At 40.3% G+C, this 18953-nt stretch overlaps 1 protein-coding gene across 1 annotated transcript; it reads right to left on the bottom strand.

Moving 5' to 3' along the window:
* Positions 1–257: 257 nt before the first annotated feature.
* On the bottom strand, positions 258–2914 carry LOC143132323 (UPF0461 protein C5orf24). Its single transcript, XM_076291749.1, has 2 exons — positions 2675–2914; positions 258–1984 (listed from the first exon to the last, which is right to left on the bottom strand). The coding sequence occupies exon 2, from the start codon at positions 1979–1981 to the stop codon at positions 1286–1288; it is 696 nt and encodes a 231-aa protein (XP_076147864.1). The 5' UTR covers positions 1982–1984; positions 2675–2914; the 3' UTR covers positions 258–1285.
* Between the last annotated feature and the right edge of the window lie 16039 nt (positions 2915–18953).

Below are 18953 nucleotides of genomic sequence, written 5' to 3'. Positions count from 1 at the left end.
ATAAAGAGTCTACACCTTCATTATTATGGAGATGTTCTGAATACTCTGCCATTTCGATTGTACTGTAGATTGCTAACGTTAATTGCCATATACATATCAAATAATTGTGAAATGTTTTATTATATGGATGCTATTTTACAGTACATCCAAAGAATGGCCACTGAATATGGGCGAATCAAAAGCCCTTATATTTAAATAATTTAATTAAAGCATAAAAAGAGAGTGGAAATAAAATAACACATGTAAACTTGTCCATACAGGTTAGATTATTTGAGTGATATTTATTATTGGCTATTCATATGTATTTGTGTCATGACACATTTAGCAGTTTGATCATAAGATAAAAAAGAGAATGAACAAAGAGTGAAGTCACACATTTGCCATACCGGGTTTGATCAACAGTAGATTGAAAGTACACTGCAGAGACCAAATCACAAAGTATAACTTAGACAAAACATTCATATTTACATACTATTGGAAATACAACATTGTTCAACATCCATCTTTGCTTTCAACCCAATATATGTTCATTATTTCAAAAATTGCATCTTCCTCCTCAGGAATAAAATCCTCAACTAAGAACAAACCACGGTTGTATACAAATCAATATAAAGCATAGGGTAATATAAGGACATCACAAAACAACACTGTCACAAACACACAAAAGAAGAGATTAATATATGTCAATGTTTTTTTGTTCAATTCAAATGCAACTTGTGACTTGCAGAAGCTCATGATGGTTGGATCACCTGTACCTCAGGGTGTGGATAAGAGTGGGGACAGCACGGTGTATGCAGGCATACTGTGGGCTGACTTAACAAAAGGAGAATAGCATGAATGCATCCATCCCATTTCAGTCATCTGGTATGACATCAAGTGAACTGAAATTACTTACCATTATCATGTACTGAAAAAGTGAATTCATTTGACAAGGCTACCATCATGCACATTTGTACAGCAATAAAACATACATGTTGAGATAATAGGGCATGGTTATGTTCTTTGGATAAGGAGAGACAAAAGGACCGTAATGATATTACAATGAGGCATACATAGTGTTAGTGTAGGTATCAAAAAGCAGTCCTTTCTGACTCCGCACATTTTGGATGTACAAGTATCTGAAAGACACTGTCAACCCCAGCACTTGGGCCATGTGCTCCCACTGACCCCCTCCCTCTCCTCCTCCTTCTCTATCCTTCCCTCGTTCTGAATAAATAGAAAAAAACTTCAAGACTCAACTCAGGCTTTGCTATCAAACACTTAAGACTCAACTCAGACTCATCTCTCAGAGGCTCGACACTTGACTCGGACTCGAGCTCAGGGTCTTCAAACTCGACCCAGACTCGAGCTCAAAGACCTGTGCACATCTCTGGTCGTTATTGTCTTTCTCTTTGACAGCGGCCTCGCTCAGTGCTCTCTTCTGCATCATGGCGTAGGGGAAAGGTGCGCCATTGCTCGTACCATACTCTAGTTTATTGAGCCGGGCCAGTGTCTTAATACTTCCGGGGGGGCGTCCTGGGCTGACCTTGTAGCCCGCGGCTTTGGTGGTGCCGAGCGGCCTCCCCGGGCTGGTCTTGAAGCCGGCCGCCCTGGTCGTGCCTGGCGGTCGCCCGGTGCTCGTGCGGTAGCCTGCGGACTTGGTGGTGCCCGAGGGCCTCCCCCGCCGGCCAGACTTGCCCAGGCCCTTCTTCTTCTTGGATCCCTCTGGTGCCTCGTTGCTGCTCCTCATCCTTACCGACTGCGGGTGGAAGTCGTTGGGGTTATCCTGCATTTGGCATGACATGGGCTTGAGCATGCTCTGGGGCATTGGGGGCAGGCTGCTGAGGGGCAACTGCAGGGCGGCCGAGGGCGGTGGGACTGAAGGGTAGAACTGTTTGGTCTGTGAGCTGCACAGTTCGAAATGGCTGGCAGAGTGCTGGCCCTCCTCAGACAGCCCCCCCAGACCATAGTCATTGTTGTTGTTGGCAACTTGGTGCATCATTTTCTACAGTGGCACAAGTGAAATATAGAACTGAATGAGTATTACATGCAACATGTATATCGCTGACAACTGTTAGTCAAATGTGCTTGTGAAATAGCAGCTCATTCATTAGGCTAGTGTAGTGCAAGGGACTTTACTTTGGCGCCTATGCATGCCACTATTCTGACATCACTTCCCCCTTCCGACAGGGCACATTAAATTAACATTACACTTAACTAAATTTAACCAGCATTGAACACGTTGATCATGGCCGTTTCCTTACTGGCATGCTATGTCTTCTCTAACACTGTAGAAATGTATTGGAGAAACCGCAGCTGGATCTACAATATGAAGTTAATGGCTGCTGGTGCGGTCGGAATCATGTTCGAATGGCAGACTCTGTACAGTTGTTGACCGCTACCATATCTGTCATTATTCCCCAAATCTCTCTGCATTTGTATTTTCAAAAATAAGAGCGCTACTTTCAGCTGAGCTAAAGACAGAGGCGTGTAATGCCTAATGCCAATGCATTGTAATGTCGGTTAGTGGAAGTGTTTTGTTACACCATGATGCACACGGCCAATTTACATCCAACACAGCTTGTCCAAACTAGGAACATATTTTTTAGTATACAAAACATCCTAAATGTATGCAAACAATAGTGCATTTCTTTAGATATAATTGCATTAAAAAAAGACATTAACGTTACTTTACCTCAACGGTACGCAGATAGGATCATGGAATGCAACGGGTTAAATATGAAACAGATATATCTTCCATCCTTGAAACCAAAGCATAGTCTTATTTATGCCTGCATTACGACATCCTTAGACCTCCAAAATGCTTTCCGACAACCGATTGCTCTTCGTATGGTTTATATAGTGGATATTTTTTTGCTGTAGCAGTGAGGTTTAAATCTGAGAGGCAGCCATTTTCGTAAAAAAAAATGTGATATTGTACGATGGGTCCGCGCGCATGCGCCAGTTTCTACAAGGAAATTCGTCTGTTCTTGATTAGGTGCCCAGTGAAAACGTAATCGGCTTCTGTGGACAATAAAATGCCATGTATCGCCATTCAGACAAAGGCACTTCAGATATCTTGATACTCTTGAGGCTAGGTAATAAGCAAATCACATGGGATGCTTTATCTCCTAAATTATTTAAGATATTTGAATAAACATTTAATATCTGATATATTTAATAAACATTTAATATTTGTCAAAGGTAGCCCTATGCCAGTTGTAAATATATAATATATGGCGTTCTACTGGTATGCCTATGTGGGCTACACAGAAAAAGAAAAAAAGGATCAGTCTTTTTACCTTCTTCTTAGAATTTCAGAATGGGATCCTGGTTTTGGTATTTGCTACATAGCCTATTTCAAGCCATAACTCTTGAGGTTCAAATGAGACTAGGCTACTTTAGAACTGTACAGAGGTCTTGTGAATAAATTGTGTATTTATTGCACAGTTATGAAGCACTTTAACAATATGATGCTTGCAGTCAACCCATTCCTCCCCAGCCTTTACAACACATTTAATTTTTTTAATCTTTGTCAATATGTCCACATACTTGTCACCAATGCTAACAGTCATTCCTCCCAAGATCATTGGCTCCGGCTGACAAATAAGACAAGAATGTCATGTTATGATACGAAAAAAGTTTCAATGTCCACCACTGTAATGATTAAGTATATTAAGTTTCAATGTCCACCACTGTAATGATTAAGTATATTTTTACTCAGATATGGCTTCATATGCCTCCAGAACTCGTGTTCTGTCAACATTTTTCAGTGTCTGTCTAGGACAGAGGTTCTCAACTGTTTTGGTTCCAAGGACCCCTTTTGGGGGAGAACATTTTCCAAGGACCCCCTCATAACCCTAACAATTAAGCATCCCATTTGTTTTCTCTGAAGTTGTGGCCAGGTCCACTATTCCGTGTTTTCTGGCTGGTGTGTAACTTGGTCTTTTGTCAATTTTGGATTTTGCATCAGTTGACGACATGGACTGCCCCAACATTTCTACACATTAGCTATGGCTGCATGATAAACTAGATGTACCGCGTAGCGGTACAAAATATGACCGCCGCTCAGTCCTGCACATCCATTCCGCGAAAATAAATCATATTAATGAATTTGTCTCCATCTTCTACTCCATCCACCACTCTTGAAACTTTTGTGTATGCTTGTTTGGAATGTGTGTTTGCACACATTCTGCACACAAAGTAGCCTACTGGCGCTGCAAAGGTGAATAGATTTGTTTCTGGGCCAAAAAATCTGTAACATTGTTATAAAACCTTTAAAATCTCTAAACAATCACAAGTAGGGCAGTTCATCACCGTCCATCCATTGCAACTGGACTGATGAAAGGTACACCTGTAGGCTACATTGTATTTGGGAAAAGCAGAAGGTAGCAGCATAATGTATTTATTTATTTATTATTAAACAAAACAAACCTGTCAGTTCCATGCAGTTTTCAACAGCTATCAAGAAGAGGTCATGTCATGGATTTTTGTGATGTGAATGTTTCTTCTTCTACATATGCATAAGTTTAGTCATCTAGTTCAAATGATATTCAGCTGCATTGTCAATGCACAAATTAAATACCAGTAGTCTAAAACAAAATGCCCAGTGGTGCAAATAACTGACATACAAAAGGGCCTTCATGAAATGCGTTGCGAGACTGTTCATACACATTTTAACGGGCAAAGTTGAAGAGCTACTGTCCGTTATTGTTTGTGCAAATAATATGCTGATTCATGTTCCCTTGCATTTTGCAACCATGAGGTCCATGGTTAAGCTCAATCTTTTGACGCAATCTTTTGATTTTCACCCAGCCTAGTCATGGTAGGCGCCCGATAGAAATATTGTTTAATTTTGCGATTGAGATATCCACGCACTGGCGCCCCCCCTGCGACGTGTTCGCCCCCCGGTTTTAGAGCTATTCTAAATGCAAAAATGCATAGAGGGAGTTATGACAAAACCGTGACTGTTAACAAACTATAAGCTATATAAGGTAGGCCCTATGCTAGGCCTATTACACAACACAAATTGTCACTAGGCTATGCTGGCGACCCAAATAAAATCTCCTTTGGAACCAATGGCTACACCTTACAGTATCAAGCTGCCACCTCTTGGCGAAAAGTTAATAGTTTTGCATATCAGTAGTAATACATTTCACGTAGCTGTGAATCACGGAAAGGGCGAATGAAGTGGACACTTCTAAATGGAACCCAACCCACTGTACTCAAGGTCTGTGGCTAAAGCAGCCATAATGAAAGAGTTATCATTGTTTGGATACTTCACACACACGTGTTTTTTAATCGCATAGACTACAACTACCAAACTGGAATCAAAGCACATCGACTCCCCTCTCACACCCTAAACACGCACTTCGAACAAACAAAAAGCGCCTCAGTCTCACGGAATAGCCATAGGCAAAACTGTATCTGACCGGTGTAACGTTAGTACTAAATCATCCATCGCAAATAATGATTTTTGTAGCACGTGCAACAAATATGTGTAGGTACAGCCCTGCCCTGAATACATCTCAACGTGCGCTCTAAAACATCTGGTATAAATGGAGATGTAGATCATCACAGGTGCGTTAATAAATGTACATTGCAGCGAGTTGACACAAATTATTCACTTTGACGAATTTATGTAGTTTCAGTTACTTTACTTTGAGCCATGCTCTTCCTTACTTGAATCACCTTTGAAAATAGAGGATTGAAGTAGCCTATGGGTGTTTGGGAATGAACGTTGACTCAGATGCTTTTTGAGACCTTGAGCAGAAATGTCCCAGCCCGGTGTTTAGGGTGCATCATAGTATCTTTCAGGTAGCCTATATATTTTCCATTAAAAAACCATCACGTAGCGAACGTGTTGTGGCTAACTCACTTAGCTCCTGTTAGTAGCCTAGGTTATGGTCATAAGCAAATGAGATGACAGTCGAAAGATACAATTAGTGCTGTTATCGATTTGCTTGGTAGCCTATAAACGCATTTATGGTTTTCTACAAATACATCAATAATCAAATTGGCCTCCATCACTCAACCATGCTAACGGTAACATTATTTTACCTACGTTCTGCTATTGATAGGATTAACGTAGCCTACCTGCAGTAAAAAACAAGCATGTCCGATAAACATTCTCAGATTTATTTCGGCTTCAAGAGGAAATGGGAATTACATGTCATGCAGAAATCATCCTACCCTTAGACGTTCTCTGCGGTAAACTACTGTAGCCTACAGTCTTGTCCTTGTAGGAAGCATAGTGTCTTTCCAACCCACTTTAGATTAACTTCCAACTAAAATTACGTCTCACTGCAAGGATGCGCCATCTAGTGGACAAACGACTACTTATCGCCAATACTGGAAATGCAGCTATGATGATGATGATGAATATTTATTTTGGCTTTCTTTTAATCCTACTGAATTTGTAATTATGTATCGGCCGTTCTAATACCGATAGTATGTGGGTGCCTGTGTGTGTGTGTGCATGTGTATATGTGTGCACCACCATCTACAGGCCAATGAGTGTACAGTCACTAAATGTACACATAACTTAATTTTTTAGACCCCCCCATGGATGAAATTCTACGAAACTGGCATACCCCCAGAGAATGTCAGGTTAATCATACACATACAATTTGGTGCAGTTCTGAACGTCTTTACTGAAGAGAGGGGCGATTAAAGCAGAATGATATTGCATTTTCATTTTTTACCGGGGGGGGTGCAAATCACAAATGAGTCCAACATACCATAAAAATTTCTTCATCCTCGGTGCCACGGTTCAGGTAGTCATTTAGGAAAAACTGAATTTTTTGGGTTTCGGGGGGCCCAGCGCGGAGGGGGAGTGGCCCCCGGGGACCAAACGAAATTTTTCCGTAAAAGTCTAGTGGGGCTACATACCCACCAAATTTCATGTGCCCCAGTGTTTCGGTGCCCCGGGTATCGTTGACCAAAATTTCAGGAAGTAGATGGAAGTAGATGACTTTGACAATCCCTATATGACCGCTTCGCTAGCGGCGGTCATAATAATATATGCAGTTGACACCCCTTTTCACACATAAAACATGCAAATTGTGTCTATTTGCTCCAACACACATTAACATTTAACTTGAAAAACTTCACTCAGGTCTTGAAGAACAGTATGCTGCTTATCTTCATGGGGGCAGCCGTGGCCTACTGGTTAGCACTTTGGACCTGTAACCGGAGGGTTGCTGGTTCGAACCCCAACCAGTAGGCACGGCTGAAGTGCCCTTGAGCAAGGCACCTAACCCCTCACTGCTCCCCGAGCGCCGCTGTTGATGCAGGCAGCTCACTGCGCCGGAATTAGTGTGTGCTTCACCTCACTTGTGTGCTGTGTGTGTTTCACTAATTCACGAATTGGGATAAATGCAGAGACCAAATTTCCCTCACGGGATCAAAAGAGTATATATACTTATACTTATACACTGTAAAAAATGAATCCTGGTGCCAAGGAAATTACACAAAAAAAATCAAGTATGACTTAATTTCTTGAAGCAGTTGCCTTAAAAAAATAACTATTATGTTTTCCCCCAAATAAATCAACTACATTTGCGAGAAAAATATTCAGAGAAAATGTTCCCTAAAAGAATTGTGGGAAGTTGCACAATTTCTCGCTGATAAATGTGCAGCCTTTTCCTCAAATATTTTGAACATCTGAAAAACGTCCTTCAGTTGAGATTTTGAAAAGAATGCCTCGAAGACGGACGCCAACGCCATTGAAGTTCAGCATGGAATATTAAAAGGTAAAGTATTTTGTTCCTGCTACTTGTGAAAGCTAGCATGAAAACTACTACAAATATACAATTAAGTAATGTCACATCACAGGTAGCCTATATATTTTCATACCAACGTGTTTGACCTTCTAGGAAATATTGGTGAAGTTAGCTTAACAGTAGCAAGGTCGCTAACGTTAGCTGTAGAAGCTAGCTTCTACTCAGATGGTTGGTAAACTTACCAGCAAGCTAACCTTAACTTCGGTAGGTTATATTATAACCGTATCAATTTGAAATGGCCAAGTTTATAATCATTTGTAATAATTGGGACACTCTAAACTGACATTAATATAATATTGGAGTCGACGACGTCTTAATCTTTTTGTAACGAATTTGAAAAGACGGTTGGAATTTTAATAGCCACTGAGGAAATAGCTAACATGCTAACGTAGCTGGTTAACATTAGTTAGCCAGGACTCCACTGTTCTAAGCGATCTAGTGTGGTTTCAAATGCTTGTCTGGCACTAAGGGATCTGTTGACTGACTGATTAAAGCAGTCTGTCAACTAATTGACGTTTGCTTGAAATGAACACTATTTGCTTTTAATTCGGGTTATATATATTTTGCTCGTAGCTAACGTTAGCTGAGACCACCATGCAGGGCATATTCTTTTAGGCATTTGTAGCATACACGTGGTGTAAGGTAACTGTTAGTGTTGTTGGTTAGGTGCATTGTCCATTCTCAGTAATAGTATGGCACTGATATTAGTTAAGTGTCTGTTGGTTTTATTTGGGTTATTTAGCGATTATGTTAACATATTTGAACACATTCTGTTTGTCTGCGGTTTAAACATTTGGTAGCCTACATGGTAAATGATGTCAAAATGAATTTTGGAAGTCCTTTGCTAGTTAAGTTAGTTGATATACTGCTGATAGTCAATTGTGGTTCTTGTGTTTATATAATTATGGATTTTGTTTGTTTTAACAGGGTTGGCAAAATGCTCATCAAGGTCCAGTACCGTGGACTAAAAAAGTACCTCAAACTGCAGCCTGGTTTTTCTTATGAAAGTTTCATTGAAGAAGGTGAGGTTTTATGTGAGCTTAGCTAATAAATTTGAAATCAATGTTTGCATGCATCTGATATCAGATCACTTGGCCAGTGGGTAAGGTAAAAAAAGATTTTGTTACCCTTTAGTTGAATTAAATTAACTAAAATTGGAAACTGAATTTGTTAAATTCTTAAAGCAACCCTTTAAGATTCCAATTTTGTGTTTTTGCAGAATTTGGGCCAGCAGGTTCTTCTACTCTAAATGCTTCACTTTTCTGAAGTGATATGGAGAGGTCCTCTTCAAACAAGGGACATCAATCTCCTGGTGCAGGAGAGAACACCTCTGCCATAGGGGATGCAGCAGAAAAGGCCAAATGGGTGAGCATTTAAAATTAAAATCTCACTAGGAGAAATCCTTGTATGTCCTCCAAATGTGGAAGCCTGGCTTTGTGTTCTGGTAGTGTCAAATCAACGGGCACGCTCAATCTTGCAGCACTACACAGATCTGGCTGAACGTAAGGCATGTTTTTTAGATTCAGCCAGATCTGCTTGCAGATCCAGTGCTGCAAGATCGAACGCGCCCACTTATTTGACATTAACGGAACACGAATCTAGGCAATTTTCTTCCTTCAGATACAGGTCTTGTTATAATCTCCCTGTACACTTTCAAAAGTTTATAACACTTTAGTTTGTCTTTAGAGACCCTCACCACACTACCAAGTGTACATATTTTGAGCACTGCCAGTGGTTTAAAATAGCGTTTGTTTTTTCAACATGCTTGCTGCACCCTTAGCTTTCACTGTAGCCTATGCCCATTCAGTGTTAACGCAAAAAACGTACTTGCTCAAAACTTCACCAATTAACACAATTTTGCTACCACACTTAAATAGACCCTAGGTTGTTTGTAATCTTAAGTTACACTTTAATACATCTCCTGTGTTTTTAGAGGGTGCAGGTAAGTTTTCACCGTTATTGTTTCTCTTTTACCCATAGATGGTCCAGGAGCTCTTCTGGAGAAGAGGAAACAATGGAGGAGTATAAGAGATTGAGCCCCTTGACAAACTGCACAAGACGGCATCATATCCTGGTCAGCCACATTGTTGAAATGCATGGGTATGTTTTGTTTTGTAATGTGAAAAAACAAAGTAGAAGCATTGTTGTGCACATATAGCCTCTCACACAACTTGCCTGCAGCGTGACAAGAAAAACCTAAATTTGGTAGTAGAATTGTTGTGTAAAAACAATTTTGAACTGATGTTTGTCCTTCTTTACACTTCTCTCATCTTCTCAAAGGAACTCTGGATCTCATTCATAGTCACCATTGGGTCCTTGGTTACCTGTCTGACCAAGGCCCCTTTGTCCCGGATTACTCAGTTTGGCTTGCTTTTTTGCGGAGAGTTGGAGGATTTTGTGTAGATATTGATGAAGATGATATGTTTGTTATATCTCTGTCAGTCATCTGAATATTTTTAAATGTTTTTTTTTAAATGCCCAAGCTATTGTTATTTTTTTTCTCAACGTCAGGTTTAATTTACACTGAATAAATGCTGTTAAATGAAATACTGATTCTCTAATTCTGTATATACACCACATCCTTTAAAATGTATGGTAATATACTTATTTAAAACATGCATAACTGCTCAAAATAAGTGAGGCAACTATATTACACGTGATTTTATCATGCGATATTAACCAGAAAAAATCAGGGAAATTTCCTTGATTTATTTTGAATATGCTTAATTGCATTGAGATATTTTACACAATTTTTTTTTGTATACATGAATAATTTAAGTAAATTTCCATGATTTGTTAACGTCTATATTCTTAAAAATAATAGGGTTATATTTTTCCCTAATATTTTCATGTGTAATAAGTTGCCTCATTTTATTCATGCATTCCTACTGTGTCATTTTTTACAGTGTACTCTTGGCTTATTATGACCGCCGCTAGCGAAGCTAGCGAAGCGGTCATATAGGGATTGTCAAAGTTTTTTTGTTTTGTTTTGTTTTTTTCGTCATCTACTTCCTGAAATTTTGGTCAACGATACCCGGGGAACCGAAACACCGGGGCACATGAAATTTTGCTTAATTCTGCTTTAATCGCCCCTCTCTTCAGTAAAGACGTTCAGAACTGCACCAAATTTTATGTGTATGATTAACCCTGACATTCTCTGGGGGTATGCCAAGTTTCGTAGAATTTCATCCATGGGGGGGGTCTAAAAAATTAAAGGACAATTCCGGCGCAAAATGAACCTAGGGGTTAATAACACATGTGTACCGAGTTCGACCGTTCGCTGGGATTTGTTTTCATGCTAGTCGAATGTGACCAGTTTTATTGCAAACCGCTTATTAGCGTTAACGCTAGCCTTCGGGGCACACGTACAGAGAAAGAAATCGCTATTTCTATACCATTAACAAGGCTCAAAATAGCCCCACACTTACACAGTAGCATAATGAGGGTCTCTACATGTAAACCGAAGCATTGAGAACTTTGTAAGTGTACAGGCAGTTTATTAAAAAGAAACACATTACCGTTGACGTCTGGTTCACATACAGGCAGGCGCCTTGGTTACAACTGGGATGTGAAGTGAATCTCGGGTGAAACGTTGTTGCAGAAGGACTGTGCAAAAGAGAAGCACTGAACGCAACAGGAGACATAAGAGATGGCAGGTTATTTGAACGAATTTGAAGACATCAAGGATGAACCCTTATTGGACGTCCTTATCTTTTCGAGTCGGAATACCAACGAAGAGCTGCGGGAGCTCCGTGAAAGGGCTATGAGAGAGAGAGCTAGAAGCTGTAGTCAATACCACACACAGGCGGCGGCGATCCATAGGCTACCAGAGGGACATGGATCCACTAAGTAAGTAGCCTACACTACACAAGTTATGTTACATCGGAGCTATTATTTCTGATAGGCCTATATTGAGCAAATTACGTTTGATTTTAGTTCACATCGCCTGCCTGTATATGTGAACCAGACGTGAACGGTAATGTGTTTCTTTTTAATAAACTGCCTGTACACTTAAAAAGTTCTCAATGCTTCGGTTTACATGTAGAGACCCTCATTATGCTACTGTGTAAGTGTGGTGCTATTTTGAGCCTTGTTAGTGGTATAGAAATAGTGATTTATTTCTACTGTACGTGTGCCCCGAAGGCTAGCGTTAACCGCTAATAAGCGGTTTGCAATAAAACTGGTCACATTCGACTAGCATGAAAACAAATCCCAGCGAACGGTCGAACTCGGTACACATGTGTTATTAACCCCTAGGTTCATTTTGCGCCGGAATTGTCCTTTAAGTTATGTGTACATTTAGTGACTGTACACTCATTGGCCTGTAGATGGTGGTGCACACATATACACATGCACACACACACACAGGCACCCACATACTATCGGTATTAGAACGGCCGATACATAATTACAAATTCAGTAGGATTAAAAGAAAGCCAAAATAAATATTCATCATCATCATCATGGCTGCATTTCCAGTATTGGCGATAAGTAGTCGTTTGTCCACTAGATGGCGCATCGTTGCAGTGAGACGTAATTTTGTTGGAAGTTAATCTAAAGTGGGTTGGAAAGACACCTACAAGGACAAGACTGTAGGCTACAGTAGTTTACCGCAGAGAACGTCTAAGGGTAGGATGATTTCTGCATGACATGTAATTCCCATTTCCTCTTGAAGCCGAAATAAATCTGAGAATGTTTATCGGACATGCTTGTTTTTTACTGCAGGTAGGCTACGTTAATCCTATCAATAGCAGAACGTAGGTAAAATAATGTTACCGTTAGCATGGTTGAGTGATGGAGGCCAATTTGATTATTGATGTATTTGTAGAAAACCATAAATGCGTTTATAGGCTACCAAGCAAATCGATAACAGCACTAATTGTATCTTTCGACTGTCATCTCATTTGCTTATGACCATAACCTAGGCTACTAACAGGAGCTAAGTGAGTTAGCCACAACACGTTCGCTACGTGATGGTTTTTTAATGGAAAATATATAGGCTACCTGAAAGATACTATGATGCACCCTAAACACCGGGCTGGGACATTTCTGCTCAAGGTCTCAAAAAGCATCTGAGTCAACGTTCATTCCCAAACACCCATAGGCTACTTCAATCCTCTATTTTCAAAGGTGATTCAAGTAAGGAAGAGCATGGCTCAAAGTAAAGTAACTGAAACTACATAAATTCGTCAAAGTGAATAATTTGTGTCAACTCGCCGCAATGTACATTTATTAACGCACCTGTGATGATCTACATCTCCATTTATACCAGATGTTTTAGAGCGCACGTTGAGATGTATTCAGGGCAGGGCTGTACCTACACATATTTGTTGCACGTGCTACAAAAATCATTATTTGCGATGGATGATTTAGTACTAACGTTACACCGGTCAGATACAGTTTTGCCTATGGCTATTCCGTGAGACTGAGGCGCTTTTTGTTTGTTCGAAGTGCGTGTTTAGGGTGTGAGAGGGGAGTCGATGTGCTTTGATTCCAGTTTGGTAGTTGTAGTCTATGCGATTAAAAAACACGTGTGTGTGAAGTATCCAAACAATGATAACGCTTTCATTATGGCTGCTTTAGCCACAGACCTTGAGTACAGTGGGTTGGGTTCCATTTAGAAGTGTCCACTTCATTCGCCCTTTCCGTGATTCACAGCTACGTGAAATGTATTACTACTGATATGCAAAACTATTAACTTTTCGCCAAGAGGTGGCAGCTTGATACTGTAAGGTGTAAGCCATTGGTTCCAAAGGAGATTTTATTTGGGTCGCCAGCATAGCCTAGTGACAATTTGTGTTGTGTAATAGGCCTAGCATAGGGCCTACCTTATATAGCTTATAGTTTGTTAACAGTCACGGTTTTGTCATAACTCCCTCTATGCATTTTTGCATTGAGAATAGCTCTAAAACCGGGGGGCGAACACGTCGCAGGGGGGGCGCCAGTGCGTGGATATCTCAATCGCAAAATTAAACAATATTTCTATCGGGCGCCTACCATGGACTAGGCTGGGTGAAAATCAAAAGATTGCGTCAAAAGATTGAGCTTAACCATGGACCTCATAGTTGCAAAATGCAAGGGAACATGAATCAGCATATTATTTGCACAAACAATAACGGACAGTAGCTCTTCAACTTTGCCCGTTAAAATGTGTATTCAGTCTCGCAACGCATTTCATGAAGGCCCTTTTGGACATGTCAGTTATTTGCACCACTGGGTAAAACGGCATTTTGTTTTAGACTACTGGTATTTCATTTGTGCATTGACAATAAAGCTGAATATCATTTGAACTAGATGACTAAACTTATGCATATGTAGAAGAAGAAACATTCACAAAAATCCATGACATGACCTCTCTTCTTGATAGCTGTTGAAAACTGCATGGAACTGACAGGGATTGTTTTGTTTAATAATAAATAAATAAATACATTATGCTGCTACCTTCTGCTTTTCCCAAATACAATGTAGCCTACAGGTGTACCTTTCATCAGTCCAGTTGCAATGGATGGACTGTGATGAACTGCCCTACTTGTGATTGTTTAGAGATTTTAAAGGTTTTATTACAATGCTACAGATTTGTTGGCCCAGAAACAAATCTATTCACCTTTGCAGCACCATAGGCTACTTTGTGTGCGGAATGTGTGCAAACACACATTCCAAACAAGCATACACAAAAGTTTCAAGAGTGGGGGATGGAGTAGAAGATGGAGACAAATTCATTAATATGATTTATTTTCGCGGAATGGATGTGCAGGACTGAGCGGCGGTCATATTTTGTACCGCTATGCGGTACATCTATTTTTTTAAAGGATAAACCTGAACTTTAGTATTTTAAGTAAGCAAATTATTTTTTGCGGACCCCATCCCCGGACCCCACTTTGAGAATCACTGGTGTAGGACACCATCCCTTATATATTGGGTCCATCAATCTAGCACTGGTGGTGATGTATACATGAAGGCCTATCTATCAGTGAATGAAAAGCTATGCATCTTAGTCTCCAACTTAGTCTCTCCCTGTTGTAGGAACCCATTAAGGGCAACCTTCAGCTCAGCAAAACTGGTCTTGCCCAGGGGCTAGGATGAAAACATGAAGGTAACACAGTAATGTCTGTCTCAGTACATTTCTCTAACAACAAATATCCCAATATGGCCAATGAAACAAGACCAGAAACCCCTCAGCCAACAAAGCCTTCGTGCAAAGGAGCTCAAAAGCAGTCTAATTAAAATGCACAAACACTCATCAGCAGTATAGCCTATGCATGACAGATTGAGGATTTATATCAGATCAGAAATTCCATATTATCTTCCTGTTGTGTCTGGTCTACAGAGTACGCAGCACTCGGAGGTCCATGGTGGGAATATATTTTTATTGAGGACAATTTATTATGATGACAGCAGCGCTCTTTTTTCTCCCGTATTTGTTGTTGTCTTTAGTCATTTTGTGTCAACGATTCCCGGGACACTGAAAGACCGGGGTGCACGAAACTTGAGTCCCTTGGGCATGAGTCCCACAAGGATTACACAGAATCATTGTTTTTCATTTTGACTGGAACTCCCGAAAGGAGGCCGAGTTTTCTGTGAATATCTCGAGAACCGTAGGGCCTAGGGGGACCACATTTTTCAGTATGTTGGTCTCAAGGGGCCATGTCAACACATCCCATAAACTCTCATTTGATGTATAGCGCCACCTAGTTAAAAATTAAAAAGCAAAAATTAGGTGTTGTAATCACAGTTATTACACGGCTCTTCACAATGCTAGAACGCTCCATTGACTTGAATGGGATTTCCCAACGTTCTACGGTAAGTTATATTCATGTAATTACCTCTGCAAACATATAATTACCGCTGTCAATGGTAACGGGTTTCGTGCTTCTGATTTAAGTCTTTCATATCAATCCGCAAGTAGTGCGGTCACTTCTTGCAATGGAACTTTATTTAAATGTGAAAGCAGACGGTTGATAAGCTGTGTTCTAAAGAATGTTTGATTAAAGTGAAGCGTGTGTTGCTAACTATTTGTTTCTCAGCAAAAGCCACGACAAAACGGTAACAAATAGCCTAAATGTAAAGTCATATCATGTGGAGTTTAATTTTTCGTTTTAGCAAGTAGCCGTGTAATAAGCGGGATAATGTATAGAACGCCAGTCATTATCGGAAAATAATTCCCTTCAGGACGAAACAAGACCTGTCCTGTTCGACCCCATGAACGGAATTCCACGAAACTTAGCATGCATTCAGAGTTTTCTGTGAATATCTCGAGAACTGTAGGGCCTAGGATGACCAAATTATTTTTGTATGTTGGTCTCCAGGGGCCATATCAACACATCCCATATACATTCATTTGAGGTATAGTGCCACCTAGTTAAAAATGAAAAGGCAAAAACGAGGCATAGTAATCGCAAGTATCTTTAGCTCACAAAACTGCACAGAATTTGAAGTGTAGGATCAGTATGACAACCTCTGAATGCATGCCAAGTGTCATGTTATTCCATACATGGGGGTCCATATCAGCTACATGCACACGCACACAAATTATACACACACACACACATGCATACACACGCACACACAGCACACATGTAGGCTCACAAACACACTCGCACGCACGCACACACACACAGGCACGCACACACTCACACATAAACACACACTCACACACAGGCACGCACGCATGCACACACACAAGCACACACACACACACACACACATAAACACACCCACACGCGCACACACATAAAAACACACACACATGCAGATAAGCAAGCACACGCATACACACACACATAAACACACACATAAACACACACACACACACACACACACCATTACCCCCCCCCACACACACACACTCACAAGCAAACCCACACACAAACACAAAAGCACACATACACAAAAACAAACACACACTCATTTACACACAAAAGTAGGGGAAGGAGTAGGAGATGGACATAAATTGACAAGCGTGATTTATTATTGTGGAGAGAATGGGCAGGACTGGGTGATCTTCATCTTTTGTACCACTTCGTTTGCGTTCTCTTGCAATCAGTTTTGCGTTCCCTCACAATACTTTTGATTTTGCGAGGGAATGCAAAACTATTGCGAAGGTATGCAAAAGTTATTGTGAGGGAACAAAAAACGATTGCGAGGGAACACAAAAGGAGCTCTAAAAATACACTTCCACCTCTAAAAAAAAAAGATCCCCACCGAGGTCCTTCGGGGACTGCGTAACAGAGCGATGCATAAAACTGATTCTGATTCTGATTTGACTCAGCAGGGAAAAGCTCACAAGTATTTTTGCTTTTACATGCCAATGGTGTACATGCTGAAAAGCACTACAAATATTATATTTTTGTATCTGTGAACCTTTTCTGATCATGTAAAATACTGTTTTTGATTGATAATGTGTCCATGTTTGATTGATACTGCAAAATGTACCATTTTGTGTAAAATCAAATACAAAAACATGGACAACAACGGTATACAGCGCACTCACAAAAGGTGTATTAATCATATGCATTTGCATTGGACAACTAGTTGCAATGCATGAATCTCAAGTATCAATCCTACAACAGGTGATTTATTGATCACAGATGAATCATGTGTGTCTCTAATTATAATATATGTCTGTGTGTGCTGTGAATATAAACAGCCACAGTGGTCAACCATTACCTGGGTCGTAGTGACAGATTATGTAACTTCTCCGGGGTGGCCGCTCATTCATCATTTTTCCAAAGGTAGCAATGACCTCTGGGGTCATTGCAAGGTGAACATTTTCTGCCAGGACGTTTAAAGCTTAAGCACTCAAGCATACTCCACATTGACAATAAAATGGCAACAGAGTGGTTTGGTATGTTGGCCTTCAGGGGCCATGTCAACACATCCCATATCCACTCATCTAATGTAATGACACCCTTTGAATGCATGCCAAGTTTCGTGGAATTGTGTTCATGGGAGACCATACAATAAATAAATGAACATAAGTGTACATTAAGTGACTGTACACTACACGTGCACACACACACACACACACACGCAAACACACACATAAAGATACATGAACACACATGCAGGCACACACACACACACACACACACACATACACACACATAAATGCACACACACATAAACACACATGCATAAACACACACACACACACACACATAAAGACACACGCTCACACATACACACACAGTAGACATGCGGGCATACGCACACACACAGGCACGCACACACATAAACACAAACAGGTACACACACGCATGCACACACAAACACAACCACACACACACACACATACACTCACACACAAACACACATAAAAATACATGCAGACAAGCAGGCAAACACGCGCGCGCGCACACACACACACACACACACCATTACTCACACACACTCACAAGTGAAACACAGAGAAGCACACGTATACACAAAAGCAAACGCACACATGCACACACTCATTTACAAACACAAAAGTTGCAAGAGTAGGAGATGGAGACAAATTGACTAAACATGATTTATTATTGCGGAGAGAATGTACAGGACTGAGCGGCGGTCATATTGTGTACCGCTTTGTGGTACATCTAGTTTATATTAAACAAATTGGGATCGAGTCTAGCCTACTGATGACATGAAGTATGACCGTACTGATTTCTAATTGATGGCAAAGGAGTGAAATGCTACAACAAGCATAATGTTGGAACTTTACATTACTATTTTATGTATATAAAACTGATAAAACGCCACTTAACAAGTCACTGCTGCAATGTTTAGCAGCCTATGACTGCAATGGTGGGCAACTAGTTAATTAAATGTGTACAGTAAAGTAACAATGCATGAACATAAACAAACATTACAAACATTACCAGGGGGTACAGCATACAATAGACAATACTTATAAATCATATAGTTAGGAAAGAAATATGTTAAATATACATAGATCGAGGGTTTTGAGGGCTGTGCCGTTTTTAGAGAATAAGATGGTCTTGATGTATTGCCTGGATTCTCAGTTTGGAACTAGAAAATTTCATTTTGTGAATATGTGCTTTGGCTAGTATTAAAAGTAGATTGATAATATAGAATTGGTTGGATTTGGATGTCGGGTATGAAGAGAAGCCAAACAGTACATCTTTAAGAGATATTCTCAAATCAGAGAGAATATGTTGAGATATGAAAGCAGCAGTATCAGACTCATAT

Source organism: Alosa pseudoharengus, unplaced genomic scaffold, assembly GCF_046254945.1.
Source record: "Alosa pseudoharengus isolate Yale_2024_CS ecotype anadromous, Long Island Sound unplaced genomic scaffold, YU_APseudo_1.1 YU_APseudo_1.1_scf_19, whole genome shotgun sequence".
In the NCBI taxonomy this organism is placed as follows: domain Eukaryota; kingdom Metazoa; phylum Chordata; class Actinopteri; order Clupeiformes; family Clupeidae; genus Alosa; species Alosa pseudoharengus.
The sequence above is the reverse complement of the archived record's forward strand: the minus strand, read 5'-3'. Positions and strand labels throughout refer to the sequence as shown.

Coding starts and splice junctions, on each gene's coding strand:
- LOC143132323 (XM_076291749.1), bottom strand. CDS start 1,981: ATGATGCACCAAGTTGCCAACAACAACAATGACTATGGTCTGGGGGGG.